This window comes from Camelina sativa, unplaced genomic scaffold, assembly GCF_000633955.1.
Source record: "Camelina sativa cultivar DH55 unplaced genomic scaffold, Cs unpScaffold00599, whole genome shotgun sequence".
Taxonomy (NCBI): Eukaryota; Viridiplantae; Streptophyta; class Magnoliopsida; order Brassicales; family Brassicaceae; genus Camelina; species Camelina sativa.
In genome coordinates, this window is record NW_010921751.1 from 55,475 (window position 1) to 72,039 (window position 16,565).

Genomic DNA, 16,565 nt, shown 5'->3' on the forward strand with positions numbered 1-16,565 from the left:
TCTACCCTCCTCCAGTGTGGAGAGAACATGTTCACGTCTGTTAGTTATCTCAAAGTGGCTTGCTCCAGCAACCAATGAAACTAAGACCTTTTTTTAAAGTCACAAAATCTTTTGATAGTAACTAATGTTAAATTTCACAATGTATTCGTGAAGTGTCTTTAACACACCATTATGTAGCTTCTGTCTCCGAGCTCCTATGGATCTATCAACAACGATTTATGTTTTCTCAGTCTATCTATCTATGTTTATTGTAAGCTTATGTTTGATTAGCCTATTTTATCCAACCATTAGGTTGATGAACTTCTATTCTTTATCTCCCTTTGGGATTGAATGAATGATAACAATTATGTTTGCACAAAAAAGTTCAATGAACAACCAATCAAGATTGAGAAGTTAGAAGAAAATTAATTTGACATAGTTAAAAAATAATAGAAAATTATAAGCATGGTAATATATGAATCTCAAATAATTCAAAGACGAAATTATAAATTAAATAAAATAATCTTAAAATACTACAATAAAGTATTAGAAAAAGACGCATATATTAATCTTACATTTTTTTGGGTCAACATATTAATTTTACCTATTCCAAACTGAAAAAAAAAGAGAAAATAGGAGAATTTTTTTTTTTACAAAAATAAGGAAAGTCTATCTTCCCATTAAAAAAGTTTTACCAATAGAACAAAGTTGAAAGCAGTGTCTTTTAAAAAATTATTTTGTTAGATGAAAAATATGAGACAATCTATGTTTATATAGAAGTGAGTATTAACATTTTTCTAGAATTAATAATTAACTGTATATTTTCCTTAATCCCTTTTTGATTTTTTTTTGGTAGAATTAATAACTTCAAATTAAAAATAAGTAATTAATGTTATAATTTCGAATTTTATGAAATATATATATAATATCCTTATAATTATTTTTTTAGAAAATTGTTTATTTTTTTTTTAATTTTTTGATAATTATGTTTTTACATTATTAATATTGTTTAAAACATATTTTTTTTTTGTTTATTTTTGTCGTAATCTCAAATCCCTCCTATTAAATATTAACTTTTATACATGTATCATATTGATAAATTTAAATTTTTGATAATTATCTTTTTACATTATAAATATTTTTTAAAACAATTTTTTTTTTGTTTATTGTCCTAATCACAAATTCTTCCTATTAAATATTAACTTTTACACATGTCAAAATTTCATATTGATAACGTGACACATGTCAAAGTCCTGTTAATGGCTAACTTTCAAAATCCAATTTTATATAATAAGATTATCACTTGATATATTAATTTATCGTTGGACACTTCTTTATCATCTTAGCTACATAATTAAAAAGACACATTCACATAAAATCACACCACTATTAAAGCTCATAATTGGGTTACTTAATTAGATTGCCTAAGCTTTAACAAATTTTTTTTAGAAAAATTGATTTTTTTTTTTTTTTGCTAAAATAAACTATTAGAAGATGAGTATAAAACTGGATGGCATATACATTAGAAGATGAGTATAAAACTTGCGCAAATGGCTTGTTCCAAAGGGTTGAGTGAGAGATTGAAGGAAGATAGGATAAGCCAGTTACCTGATCTTTTGATCTGTCACATACTCAATCATCTTCGGACTCATGAAGTTGTTAGGACAAGCGTTTTGTCTTCCAGATGGAGAAGTCTATGGCTTTCGGTTCCTAGCTTAGAATTGGCACGTTGGAAATTCCCAGATTTCATCTCCTTTATGAGTTTTGGCGACAGGTTTTTCCATTCCGATAGGGCTACATGCATACAAAATGTGGAGTTATCTCTTGATAGAAATGATGCATCTTATCTCGCATCATGGATCGACGCCTTAACTAAACGCAAAATCCAACGTCTATCTGTTGAGAGGGGTTTTTATCATAAGATGCCACTAAGCCTTTACGTCTGTGAGACACTTGTACACTTGCGACTCCAATGGGTCACCTTTGTCAGTGCGGAGTTTGTTTTCTTACCTTGTCTGAAAACTATGTACTTGAATTCTGTTCGGTATCATAAGGAGGCCACTCTTGAGAGACTTGTCTCATCCTGCCCTGTCTTGGAGGACCTAGATATTTTCACTTTTGGGGGTGAAGCAAATATCTTACGGGTGCACTCTCAGTCACTGAAGAGACTCACTTTAGTACGTCGTTTTTCTTTCGATCCTACTACGGGAATTTTGATTGATGCTCCTCAACTAGGCTATTTGAGCATCGATGATGACTTATCAGAAAGCCTTGTAATAACCAATATGGATGCCAATTGCAAGTTAGTTCTTGTCTTTCGATCGATTAGTTTTGATGAAGCAAGTCTTGCATCACAGATTATAAATAGATTCCATAGTTTTCTCCCCGGGATTTCTAAAGTCAGGGATATGATCATAGATTTAGCCGCTTTCAAGGTATATATATTTATGTCAATTCTGGTATTGAACATTCACTTTTTCTATCATGAAAATTTCTTTTTGTTTCCAGCTCATCTGTGAATACTTGAAGACAAAACCATTGCCTCGGTTTGGTTACATGACCCGTCTGCATGTAACTCTATGCTGTTCCCCTTTGGAATGTTTACTAACCTTTCTTGAGAGCTTCCCAAACTTGAAATCCCTGAGCTTGGTAATACAATATGCTTAAACCCAATTAGTTTTTTTAATCTCTAGACAAAGATTCATTGCGTGTTTTCATCCACTGTTTTTTTTTTTTTGTAACTCAGGTATTCGATTATGACAAAAGATCGGCTCCTGATGAGACGAATCAAATCATATTTTCACCTGTGCCTGAGTGTTTGCTATCTTCTCTGGAATTTGTTGATTTCAGAATCAAAACCTGGGAACGTCTTGTAGCTATGAGGCTAGGAAGGTACTTCCTAGAGAATTCGGCAATACTCAAGAATCTCACTCTATTGACTAGTCATTCAAGATTACAAAAGTCTGCTTTCAAGGAACTCCTTAAAATGCCAAGAGGCTCTACCGAATGTGAAGTCGTCCTTGACTGGTAAAAGAGTAGAGGTTTTATGATTTTATGATCTATACAAAGCGACTATGAGAGTCGTAATTTCATGCTTGGTTTGATACTTAATGATGTTTATTACTATTAGCGTTGTTATATTTACTCCTTGCTTAAAGGAATTCACATGGCAGCTAGATCTTATATGATCTGCTCAAATGATATTGAACTCATCATAGCAGAGGGAGATAATATTAACAATTACAGTATTCCATTGAACCGTGTTTTACCAAAACAATCACAAATTTTATTTTAAAAACGAGTAAAGTAGAGTGATCATTAAATTAACAATTACTGTGTAAAGATTTATTGAATTCATATGAAACTGAAACAAATTTTGGTAGTTTATTTAAGTATGTAAAACGTTGATCAAAAGTTCAAAACAAAGCCTTTTTCAGTAAGCTGGTTATAAATTATAATCGTACTGAATTAAATCCATTTTAGTACGGCGTCTTCAGTAAGCTGGTTTATAAACAAAACTTTTATCAGTAAGCTGGTTATAAATTATAATCGTATTGAATTAAATTCATTTTAGTTGAACTTGGACAACAAGATAAATTTATTTAGTATCAAACCTTAGATAGTTGATCTGAAACCAATAGGCCCAAAATGAGGGGAAGCACCATCTTCACTATCACGAGCGCAATGCAACAAACAAAGGTTACCAAAGGATTCGTATATCTTTCTCGCTCGCACTTACGTTCGTCTCTTGTTCTTCAAGTATTATTCTCCATACCGTACGGGTGTTTTAATTTTATTTTTGTTGGATATATATGTCTAAGATTACTAATCTAGGTTTTTTGTTTTGTTTGGGGGTTTGATCGTAAGCTATGTTTCCGTAATTCATACGCCTCCAAATCATCTCTCTTAAACTTTCGTTTTCAATTTTGCTAGGTAAAGTTTCGTACACAAAAAAAAAAAAAATGATTGATAGAGAGAAATCGGAACAGGCTTATTCCAAAAAGGGTTGAGTTTGCGGTTTGAGGAAGATAGGTTAAGCCAATTAGCTGATGCTTCCTCAATTTATACTGAAATCAGAATTGCTGCCTCAATTTGGTTACATGTCCCGCCTGTGTGTTACTCTCCGTGCATCCAATTTTGAATGGTTGGCAACTTTTCCTCATCTCTATATGGAGCTTCTGACATTTTTTTTTTTTTGAATAAATGTTAAATATATTCAAATGAGTAAAAGAAAAAAAACGTTTGACATACCTTGTGTGTTACGTTTTAAAAAGAAATACAAAGAAACACAGAAACACTGGTGTCAAACCAATAGTCTCAGTTGAGTCTAGCAGCGAACCAGGGTTGAACCAGGCTTCTGACATATCATTTTCACTGTGATTAACTATCCTCTCATTTTCCCTCAACTACCAGGAGCTATATCACATGGAGAGCAATCACATTAATTTTTCATATGTGCCCATGAGTTTGCTATGGTCTCTTGATTTTGTTGATTGCCAAATCACATTCTCGGGACTTGGTGCGAAATTGAAGCTAGCAAGATACTTCTTAGAGAATTCTGCTGCCCTCAGGAAACTGACTCTACATTTAGATTCGGATTATACAGAAGATATCTTGAAGAAACTCTTGATAATCCCAAAAGCCTCTACCAGGTCCAAATGTGAGGTTGTCATTGTTAAAGCATAGAGGGAAACATTTGATAGGTAAATCGGTTGATGTAGTCTTATTCTATTGATCATATGTTCCTTATCATATGGGTATACAAAGGAATGAAACTATTTTAGTACTTAGCTCGCCTTTTGTTTTCGGGTATCCAATGAAATGTTTTGTAGCATGAGGGGTCAAGGAAATGATCATAACTATTAGGATATTAACATGTTTCCAATTCTGTTTTATTGAAGAGAAGTATGATCCATGGTTCCAGCATGAGGGGTCAAGGAAATGATCATAACTTCGGACACCTTCAAAGTATTTATTTATTTTTTTTTTATTTATTTATTTATTTTTTTTTTGTTAAAGACACCTTCAAAGTATTTTAATACGTTTATATATAATTCGTCGTCAAGAAAGTTTACTACGCTAATATCCTAATTTACAACTCTAATAACAGAGGAAGATTTATTAGTGCTACTTAAACAATACTCTATGTTGCTGAATGGAGTTCTTATAACATGAGCTTTTAACAAAAGTAGATTATACTATTAAAACTTTTCAATCCGAGTAAACCGTATCTGACCAAAAATAAAACTATAAAGGACCTATGCTGAAAACAAAGAAGATCATGAAGTAATATATTTTTGCTAAAGATGGTATTAAAAGGTTCAACGCAACTATGTTGCCTGTTGCCTTAAGGTTAAGTGTAAAAACGGACCTAATCCCAAACAAACCATAGAATAGGATCCCCTACAAATGTTGACATGTATAGTTACTATATATTTTGTAGGTATAACGAATATTTTGTAGCAAAAAGAATATTTGTTACAGTTTTGTTACAAATAAATTTAGTAACTATAGCATCGTTGCAAATTTCTAAAGTTGCTACACAGTTGTGACAAATTAGTCCGGACTGTTTGTCGTTAATATTTTATTTGTCTTGTTTGTGACACCTACTTATGGTGCATTGTTATTCACTTCTATTCATTTTTCGAAGTCTTTTTGAAAAAAAAAATCAAAATACTAATCAATTAGAAGGAAATAATGTAGAAATCCAATATTGTTCCTAAAAGATTGATGTTTGAAGGTTTTTACAAAAATTAAGAAACAATGATTACTAATTTTACATATATTATTTTTTTTCACTAAAAAATATTATGTAATTATAATATTATAATAATTTAGAAATTCAAATATTTATAATGATTATTTTTTGAAGTTTACAAAATATTAATAGTAATTAACTAAAAATGGTAAAAAATCAATCTTTGTGGAAAATGAAAAAATCTGAAAACATCCACCTTTAAGGAACAAAGGGAATATAAGTAAAGATTTAATATAATATTTAATTATTTATATTACATATATCATATATACATACATATATATACAAGTATACGTTCCATCAATGTGGTAGAATAAAAGATGAAGAACTCAACTTGTACGTACTAAATGTTTTTTGAACAATGTGTGAGAGATGTATACGCTATTTCAAATTTGTAACCCAATGTAGAATCAATTTTCGAATTCACTGATAACAACAATCATGTGAATGGATGATGAGTAGATGCTTCCTTTAATATAATTTTGGATATATATTAATAAATTTAGATATATCTCATGTTTGACACTTGTGGGTTTACTATTATATATATATATATTTGTTACATAATTTGTTACGTGAGTCAAGATTTAGCTAAATTTATTTAAATTAATTAATTTTAAAGATTTTTTTTCAGGTACCCAGTAGTTTGAGTACTAATCGGGTTCTAAAATTTGTAACCCAAACCGATTCGAACCCGATAGTACCTAAACCGAACCAAACCCATATATCAAAAAATACTTAATGGGTTCTATTTTTCTAAACCCATTTACCCGAAACCGATTGGATAATATTCGAACCCGAACGAGTTATCGATATACTTTGATACATGTCGTGATTATATGAATTAGTAACTTTGAAAACTAAGCTTTATATAGATATGTTATCTTTATAATATAGCAAGTTAGTATGATATATCAAAAGATCTTACAAAAATTTTAAAGCTACTAGATAAGATCATTTATATATTAGCTAATATAAAATGAGAAATATATCATATATAATTTATTTAAAGGAATGTTTTGTTGATTCATTACTTATCTTATAATTCCTCTTTTTTGATCTCTTTCCCAAAACAAATAAAATCACATAAAGTTATGAGAACTGGTGTCCCAGCCTTGCTTAGAGAAATCTTCTAGTATATGATTATATATACATGTACTTTGACAAGAAAATACACAAAAAAAAAAAAAAACATATCTTGATTACTATCTAACTGAAAATAATTTGTAATGTCTTCCCAACTTTTGACGCTCCTCTTCATCCTATCTGCGGCTGTGATCTACCACATCCCCGTTGTGACTTGTATTGAACCATGGTGTGTGGCGTTGCCTGGAACCACACCAGAGCAGTTAGAAGCAAACATTAAATTTGCTTGCGACATAGTCGATTGTTCACCGATCCAATACGGTGGATATTGTTATTACCCTAATACTTTACTAGACCATGCGTCGTTTGTCATGGATATTTACTACCAGAGCCATGGTCGCACTTTTAATGCTTGTGACTTTAATCATTCCGGCTACCTTATTTATTCCGACCCAAGTCAGGGCACATGTATCCATTGAATTTAATAATAAAGAAACTTTTCATAAAACTTATAAATTATGTTTGCATCCCTAAGATAAAATTAATGTAATTTTGTATTAATTTAAGTCTTCAGAAGTTTCAATGTTCTTAGCAATCACATATATCTTATATAATTAAGTGGAGAATCCTCTTAATCATGTTTTAAGAAGTTGACACATAGGCACTCTTCCTTTTGAGTTTTGACATGTGTCATCTTTTAAACTTAAATCTTATAATTATTTATTTTTGTTAATTTCAGTTAAATTCAAAAAAAAAACCCAAATACACTATTGTGCATCTTTTATAGATGAGACATTTTCAAAAATACCCCTTATCCTATGTTATTTTATAAAAAATACATTTTCATTTTGTTTATTTTCAAAAATACCCCTTTTCTATGTATAAAATGACTAACTTATAAACCCTAAACTTCAAATACTAAACCCTATCCTATCAAAACTATACCCTAAATGTAAGAGAACCCAAACCTAAAAAAAATTCTAAAAATTAATTTAACATATTGTAATTGTGTAAAAGAGAGCAAAAATGAAAATGTTCAAAAAATGGATATGTTTGGAAAGGGGTATCTCAAAAAGGGAATTTTTAACTAATTCTCTTTATAGATTTAACTATATATTTATATTAAAAATGTATATGAACTATATTATCCCATCATTTAATTTATTTTTATCATTTATCTTAATAACTAAAGGTCAAACTAAAATATTTTAATATAATTGTATATTTTAATGTAAATGAAAAGGTTCTTATCAAACTACACATGTCCTCTTAATAATCCTTTTTATAATAAAGGAAAGAACCCTCTCTAATCTTGAGACATTTGCACTCTTCCTTTTGACATATGTCATTTCTTAAACTTAAATCTTATAATTATTCATTTTTGTTAATTTCAGTTAAATAAAGTGGAGAACCCTCTCTAATCATATGTTCTAAGAAATTTACACATAGACACTTCTGTTTATGACATGTGTCATTTTTTTAAATTTAAATCTTATAATTATTTATTTTGTTAATTTCAGTTATATTCAAAAAAATCAAACCCAAATACACTATTATCCATCTTTTATAGATTTAATTATAAATTTATATTTAAAATCTATATCTATACTAATACTTTTGCAGCAGTTTTTGCCATTTAGATCTGATTTGGAAAGTCTGAGCATTAAATGCAATTGAGTTAAATTGATCCTTACTCATTTTTATGGGCCTCTATTTGATAATAATCGATGTCCTTATTTTTATGGAGAATTTGTTAAAAATACCCCTTTTGATATACTTCTTTTCAAAAATACCCTCTTTTCTTGCCATTTTTATTTTTGCCCTCCTTTAATTTTTAATGACCATTTTATCTTTAGATGAAAAAAATTTTATTCAATAAAAAAAAAAAAAACAAAATTTTCCCGCCAAAAAAATTTCCGACATATTTTTCCACCAAAAAATTTTGATAAAAATTTTCGACAAAAAAATTTCCCGCCAAAAAAAGTTTACAAGGATTTTAAAATGTTTTATAAGGTAGAAGAAACCTTTTAAAAACCTTATAAACACCTTTTAAACGCTTTTACAAGATTTTTAAAAAAGTTTTAAAAGGTTTTTTAAACATCTTGTAAACGTTTTTACAAGGTTTTTAAAAGGTTTTCAAAATGTTTTTAAAAAGGTTTTTAAACATTTTGTAAATGCTTTTATAAAGTTTTTAAACACATTGTAAACGCTTTTAAAAGGTTTTTGAACACCTTGTAAACGCTTTTAAAAGTTTTATTGTTTATTGTTTATTGTTTATTGTTTCTAAAATCATCGATTCTAAAATTGGCTAAATTGTATCAGACATCGATCTTCTACTTAGACATCGATCTTCTACTTGGTCATCAAGGATTACATTAACTACTACTCTTTATCACAAAACTCTACACACCAGTATAAATAATTCTACTTGATATCATCTCACCTCACACGTATGTCAAAATGTGAAATTGGAGACATCGAATCGATTGGAGATGAGTTTGAATGTATTTTCGTGTGGAATATGAAACGAAGAAACACTAGAATGAATCAATAATGTCCGGTTTTTTGTCTTTCTCTATATTTCCTTTTTTTTTGCTTAAAATTTTGCAAGCCTAAGTCCCGGATTTAATATTTTATCCAATCCCAAAAATCAATGGCCCAAAAAAAGTCATTCCAACAAGGGGTATTCTCAAAAATGCCCATTTTTCCATGCTTCTTTTTAAAAATACCCCTCTATGTTGACCATTTTTAAAACTACCCATTTTTATGTACAAAATAACCAAATTACCCTTTCTTTGAGTGACAACAAGAATGTAAAATCATCAAAATCGAAAAAATTTTGCGCTAAAAAATAAAAAAAATTTCCACCAAAAAAATTAAAAAAATCTCCCGCAAAAAAAAAGTTTTCAGCAAAAATCGAAAATTTTTCCCGCCAAAAAATGGAAAAATTCTCGACAAAATTGGATTTTCCCGCAAAAATTTTGATTTTTCTTTATCTTTTAAAGACCTTGTAAACGCTTTTAAAATTTTTTTTAAAAACCTTGTAAACGCTTTTAAAAACTTTTTTAAAGCGTTTATAAGGTTTTTAAAAGCATTTACAAGATTTTTAAAAGGTTTTTAAAGCGTTTACAAGGATTTTAAAAGGCTTTTAAAAGGTTTTTAAAATGTTTTTAAGAGATATTTTCTTTTAAAAACGTTGTAAACGCTTTTAAAAACATTTTAGTAACCTTTTAAAAACCTCGTAAACGCTTTGAAAAACAGTTTAATAACCTTGTTAATGCTTTTAAAAACCTTGTAAATTACAAGGTTGTAAACCTTTTCAAAACCTTATAAAAGCCTTGTAAATTTTTTTTGGCGGGAAAAGTTTTGTTTCGAAATTTTTGTCAAACTTTGTTTGACCAAAAAAAATTGGCGGGAAAATTTTTTTTGGCGGGAAAATATGTCGAAAAATTTTGTTTTTCATTTTATTGATTAAATTAATATTCATGTAAAGGTAAAATGGTCATTAAAATATAAGGGAGGGCAAAAATGAAAATAACCAAAAAAGAGGGTATTTTTGAAAAGGGGTATATCAAAAAGGGTATTTCTAACAAATTTCCTTCCAACAATTGATAGATCAACTTAAAAGGTTGTTATTTCAATATACTTATGTTTTTAATCCTTTTTATGGGACTAAAAAATATAAATATTTTTAAACTTAATAATTATTCTTATGTTTATGAGTAAAAAGTGATTACTAGATGGACAGAAATTGGGCACAAAATTGTGTATATTATTAGATTAATATATACATAAAATAACATAATACTAGTCACTTATACACATATTATTTATATGTACACGATAAATAAACCATTTTATATGTATACTCATATAACATTTTTTATGTACGTATACTTGAATCGACCCAACCCGTTTTTTTATTAATAAAATAATAAATAATAATAACAATTAAACTACAACTAGTAGTCTCATACCCATTAGCCACCTAACCACAATCACAATCAACAGCGGAAATAACCAATACCAATATCCAATAAATATCCAATAATTATAACATAACAATATCCAAAATTCAACCAACAGAAATCATAGAACCAGCAACCTAGCAATGTTTCTAATGACCCAACTCTAGCAACCTAGCAATGCCAGACAACAACCAATCGAGTCCCTAGAATATCCTCCTCTTCATTGCCTTGATTCCACGATCACCCTTTGCCTTTACCTACACCACAAACACAAATTGAGATGCATGAGTATTATATAAACACTCATTAAGACAATCCTCCCATCTACTGGGCTATACACACAAGCAACTGTAATTCCAATGTTCCAAACAATTAACAAACAAAGCATACAAACCAGGAAAACAAACATTATCTCGCTGGAAGGAAGGTGTCGACCGACACCAGCCAAGTATCGACGACACTGGCTCTTGATGTCGACCGACACTACCCCACAGTGTCGATCAATGCCGCTTCAATGGTGTCGATCAACACTACCTCTACAACCGTGATCCGTACGAAGCCGAGAGTCAAATCTCGCTCCCAGACTCCACCAAATCGTCCAATACTCAAAACCCAAGCCATATACATCCGTAGGAACCTGTAGCAATCAATCCCAGCAAGAAAAACACACAAAAACAGCAACAAACAAGCAAGAACAAGGAATCACAGGCTTAGATCAGCCATGGTCATGCACTCATCTCTCTGCAGGAAGATTCTGACAACCAATGACAAATCCCACACTCCCAGCAAGCTTCTCACACGTTCCTAGCCTTGGATTCTCACCCCACAGCAAGATCTCACCCAGAGAGCCTTGAAATCTCCCAATCTCTCTCTAGAACCTCAAGAACACTTTTTTCTCTTTTCTTTTCTCAAAAACGGCGAGACAACACCAAAAACACGACCTATGTCGTTTTCTTACTTGATCATCCGGTTCTATACTTTTCCTTAAACCAAACCGACCAAAATCGCCAATGAAAACCATCTGGTCGAACCAGACAGAATTGGTGTCAACCGACACCACCATGGTTATAATACTTATATTACATTTTTTATATAATTAGACAACAAACTTAGATAATAATTATACTTTAATAGTATAAAGATTATATTTAGTAAAAAAAAAAAAATTTGTCCCGTGATGTACTGCGGGTCCTGATATAGTGAATTATATAATTTCAGCATTTTATTTTTTCCTTCTTATCATTTATTTTAAAGGCTATATTAATTAATATACCCAGTTAACTAACCAATAAGTATTTACCCTTAGTTATTAGTTTATTAGTTCTCTCTCATCCTTCTCTTTTAAGCCATAATTATATTTTTTTCCAGCATTAATTACAAGAATGTCATTTACCAGATCCAGCAATATCAATACTGTTCATTAATTATATGGTAAAAACATTTTGTAATTTTAGTATTTAACTATTTAGTTAACACACTAAATAATATAATATCACGATAAATTTACTTATTATATGTTAACTTAAATGCATATGTATAGCGTTAAAATTATGAATTATTGTAATTTATATGGGTGTATATCAGTTCAATAAAATATGTATCGAAAATATAGTAAAACAGTGTATACCAATTTATTTAGTATGCTAAATAATTTGGTACAGCGGTAAGTTTACTATTCATTAATGATATAGTAAATCATTTTGCAATTTTAGTATTTAACTATTTAGTTAGCACGCTAAATAATATGATATCACGATAAGTTTACTTATTATGTGTTAAATGCATATGTATAAAGTTAAAACTATGTATTATTGTGATTTATGTGTGTATATATCAGTTCAATAAAAATATGTATCAAGAATTGAAACGACCCGATCCGTTTATTTTTTAATAAATAATAAATAGTAATAGTGATAATAATAAATTTTGATGAATATTTTAAGCAATTTAATCTGTTTAATTTCAAGTGAAAAAGCTATCAAATTGCTATAGTTATGTTTTGCTAGTACCATTATATAATACGATGAAACAATACATCTTGGTTAGCATGCAGTTATTATATTTATATAATAGATTAAATCCTAGATATTTGCGGATTATGATATAAAAATTTTAAATTCATTAAATATAAAATAATAAATTTGAAAATTAAGTTAAATCATCCATATAATTATATAGAATAATATTGAATACGTTATCAAATCATTCACCGATTGAAAAACTTAAGAAAATTACACTAGTTTTTTTATTTTGATTCTCAGAACTTTCCTATATTATGTTTCACTAATTTTAACACATCATATTTTGTATATTTTAATCACTTTTATGTATAAGCTTCTTTTTACTATATGTTTATAACAAATAATGATTGCATTTAAATTGCACATATTTTTCTATTAAAATTAGTAATTTAATAGATAACTTAACTATTAGAATTAGTCATATGAAAGATTACTTTTGGTTTTATATACTTTAAAAAAAATATTAATTGCAATCCTTTTATTTTTAGAATTATTTAATTTTTCCTAGAATTTTTCAATAAAATTTATTTTCACGTGTCAAAATATTATCGATATACTTTGACACATATCGCGTTTATATGAATTACTAATTTTGAAAACTAAGCTTTATATACATACTAGAAATGGACCCGTGCGTTGCACGGGTTTGTTTAGTTTTTTATTAGTATATTATATATTTGTAGAATATAAATTTATGTATGTTTATGATAGGTCTTCCATTCTTATGTTTTTAATGAGATGTGCATTGTTTATGTATGCTTGTTTTTTAACTACATATTATAACTGTTGCTTTAAATTAGTATTTAATATTATCAGTTATTTTTGTCATAATTATTGAAAATATTTTATTTAATTAATTATTAACCAAACAATCATGAAATCCAAATGTTTTTATTTGTATAATAAAAATAAAACCAATCCTAAAGATGAGTTAAAACCAAATTAAAATAATAGTCGTAAAACCTATTTTTATGTCTAAACTTAAAAAAAAACAAATTCAGTCCTCAATTCTTGGTTTCTTCTGTTGATCATCTGCTTGTTTTTGACGTTCATCACATTTCTGGCGTTTGGTTCCACAGTTGACATCCTTCGAACTTGTCTAAACATATAAAAGACAAATCATTAATATGTTAAGTAAAATAATCTATTATATTTAGCAAACATAATACATTATAATATATATATATATATATATTTTTGATATTTACCTTTGTTTCGTCTATTATTTCTGAGACTGTAAAAGTTTGATACGATACATCAAAATCATACTTTTTAACTTGAATCTCGAATAAATATGTATTTCCAACTATTGATTTCACACATGTGGGAACTTCTTCTAACTCTTGTTCGCCCAAATTACTTTTTATCTGTGTAAACAATAGAATCAAAGTTAATTATTTCAAATCCTAATATATTTATCCATACAGTTTAATATTTTTATATAATTTACAGCTCTTACGATTTCTGCAGTTGTTCCGGTGATTTTTTCTGCATCTTTATCAAATATAACAAAAGTTGCTGAGGCATCTCCATCATCCACTATTACTTCAATTCTAAATCTGGAAAATAGAATATTAATCATTATTTAGATATTTAAATAATAAAAATTAGAGAAAATTTTATAATTATATACCTTAGTACTCCAATGGCTGGTGTTTTACCACACTTTTTGTTTGAGCATATAAGAGAGGTTGATGATTTTGTTACTTTTTTAGAGCAACTCGAACATGATATGTAGTTCCGACTTTTTCGTAATACTACTTCAGTTATAGTTGCTTTGACGACAAATTTCTTTTCCTGCAATTATGATAATATTGGAAATATATATCATTAATAATTGTATTCATTGTTCAATAGTATATATTCCTTATAAAGTATTTAAGAAGAATATTTTTACCTTACGGTCATCTGATGAGACATATTCCCAAATATCATTAATTGATTGTTGGTCTTCTGGGCGTTTATTTTGTTTAGTTATGTCACCCAGATTAACCAAACATTCTCCATTATACCTCAAACTATTAAAGTTACATTGGAAAGTTAGTTTATAACATGAATTAAATATATTTAATAAATATAATTTAATTTAAGATTTGAGAGAATACCTTTTTCGGAAAGCATCAACCGGATCAGAATCATGATTCAAGTAAAATTTAGTGCCTGAGGATGCTGACAAATATATTTCACTTTGATATATCTTGACCAAGACGCTTGTCATGATGAGTACAATATTATTATTTTCCACTCCACGATATTTGTCTTCCAAGAGTTCTGCTTGTTCTGCCCATAATGTTGCAGGTATTTCGTTTCCACTTGATCACGTAAGAAAAATTAATATTAACTAATCGCCATAATTATAATTCATAAAACATATAGTTACATTAAATAATAATAATATATGCATTGAACTTACTCTTCTAGTAATAAAGTTAGAGTGACCTTTCTTAAGGTGGGTGTAGTAGTAGTACGAACATCAGTTTTGTCCATATGTTTAATATATCCGATTGCATCTGTATTTAAACAATGTTAAACATACTTATATGACTCATATAATTTTAAATTTTAAAATTTTGTACGTACCATATAAATCAATTGTGTGATCTTGTAACTTGACAAATCCCTCGTAATTTCGGAATCGAAATTTTTCTCGTGGTATTTGACAGCTTTCTTGTCCCACAATGGTAACTCTTGTCCTCTCTGTCAATCTTATCTGAAATTTGTGGTCAGAAACTTTGTAGTTCTTATTGCAATCTTGCACATTGAAATCATAAATTTCAATAATACTTCCTTCAGATAACTGATTTACAAACTTTTGAAGAAGAGATTGATGCACTGTTCCTTGAATTGTATTTTCCTGTGTTTAAAGTGTATAAAATTACAATAACAATAAGAATAAATAATTATTAATTGGAACACAATATCTAATATAACCGTGCATTAAAACTAAGTATGTACTAACCTTTTGATCAAGAAATAAAAGATTCATTCCTAGGAGTTCATTATCTTTTTTGAAATTTTTGAATTCCCACTTTCGAAGTAGACGAACTGTGATAGAATGACGATAAAAACGTTTACGATCCAGTTGATCTAGTGTTAAAAAACTTTTAGCATTAGCCATGATGAAGGAACTGTTCTTTTTTTGAAGCAACAAAGAAGTTGTGGTTTTTTTTTTGCGTGTAAAGGTTATGGGGATGTTGTTTGTTTTATAATGAAAACAACCGACATTAATAAGGTGAGTTTCTTTTCCTAACAGAGAATGAGCTTTAATATTCCTTCTTTTATTTAAATTAGGAGATAGAGTGTGATAGCCACGTCACTTGGATTTAATAGGAGACTTTTTTTTTTATTTTTTTTAAAATCGAGTTTGGGATGTTGTGGAGATTTGTATACGTAATTTTCTGTATATCTCCTATATATTGTTTTACATGCTCTTTTGACCTTTTTTCTCATGAATTGTTTTTTTTTTTGTAGATGTTTTTTTATTGTGTTTGGTACTTTATTTCTTATTTTTCTTTTTAAAAGATAATAATAAGATATTAACAATTTTGGATTTCTTTAATGGAATTAGTATACGTGATTTAAATCATATTGTATTGTAATAATTTTAACAAATCAAACATGGGCCACGAACATAAACCATACAAATGGGAACGTTTACAAAAACTGGTAAAAGCCCAAACAAAACCCATATAATTTTTTATAAATGACGTAATGGGTGGAATTTTTCACAAGTGCGTTACTTTTTAGTTTTTT

At 28.7% G+C, this 16,565-nt stretch overlaps 2 protein-coding genes and 2 long non-coding RNA genes across 4 annotated transcripts; 2 read left to right on the forward strand and 2 right to left on the reverse strand.

The window, feature by feature from the left end:
• The first annotated feature begins 1,529 nt into the window (after nucleotides 1-1,529).
• On the forward strand, nucleotides 1,530-3,010 carry LOC104773640 (putative F-box/FBD/LRR-repeat protein At2g05300). Its single transcript, XM_010498288.1, has 3 exons — nucleotides 1,530-2,414; nucleotides 2,488-2,628; nucleotides 2,726-3,010. The coding sequence occupies exons 1-3, from the start codon at nucleotides 1,530-1,532 to the stop codon at nucleotides 3,008-3,010; spliced, it is 1,311 nt and encodes a 436-aa protein (XP_010496590.1).
• A 3,916-nt stretch (nucleotides 3,011-6,926) lies between these two features.
• LOC104773636 (glucan endo-1,3-beta-glucosidase-like) lies at nucleotides 6,927-7,352 on the forward strand. Its single transcript, XM_010498285.1, has one exon. It carries the CDS (start codon nucleotides 6,967-6,969, stop codon nucleotides 7,300-7,302), a length of 336 nt encoding a protein of 111 aa, XP_010496587.1. The 5' UTR covers nucleotides 6,927-6,966; the 3' UTR covers nucleotides 7,303-7,352.
• A 6,445-nt stretch (nucleotides 7,353-13,797) lies between these two features.
• LOC104773637 lies at nucleotides 13,798-14,598 on the reverse strand. Its single transcript, XR_002037181.1, has 4 exons — nucleotides 14,446-14,598; nucleotides 14,272-14,371; nucleotides 14,021-14,179; nucleotides 13,798-13,911 (listed from the first exon to the last, which is right to left on the reverse strand). It is a non-coding gene; the product is annotated as an uncharacterized LOC104773637 (long non-coding RNA).
• A 112-nt stretch (nucleotides 14,599-14,710) lies between these two features.
• On the reverse strand, nucleotides 14,711-15,314 carry LOC109131585. The gene is made up of 3 exons (XR_002037180.1): nucleotides 15,226-15,314; nucleotides 14,918-15,124; nucleotides 14,711-14,830 (listed from the first exon to the last, which is right to left on the reverse strand). It is a non-coding gene; the product is annotated as an uncharacterized LOC109131585 (long non-coding RNA).
• Between the last annotated feature and the right edge of the window lie 1,251 nt (nucleotides 15,315-16,565).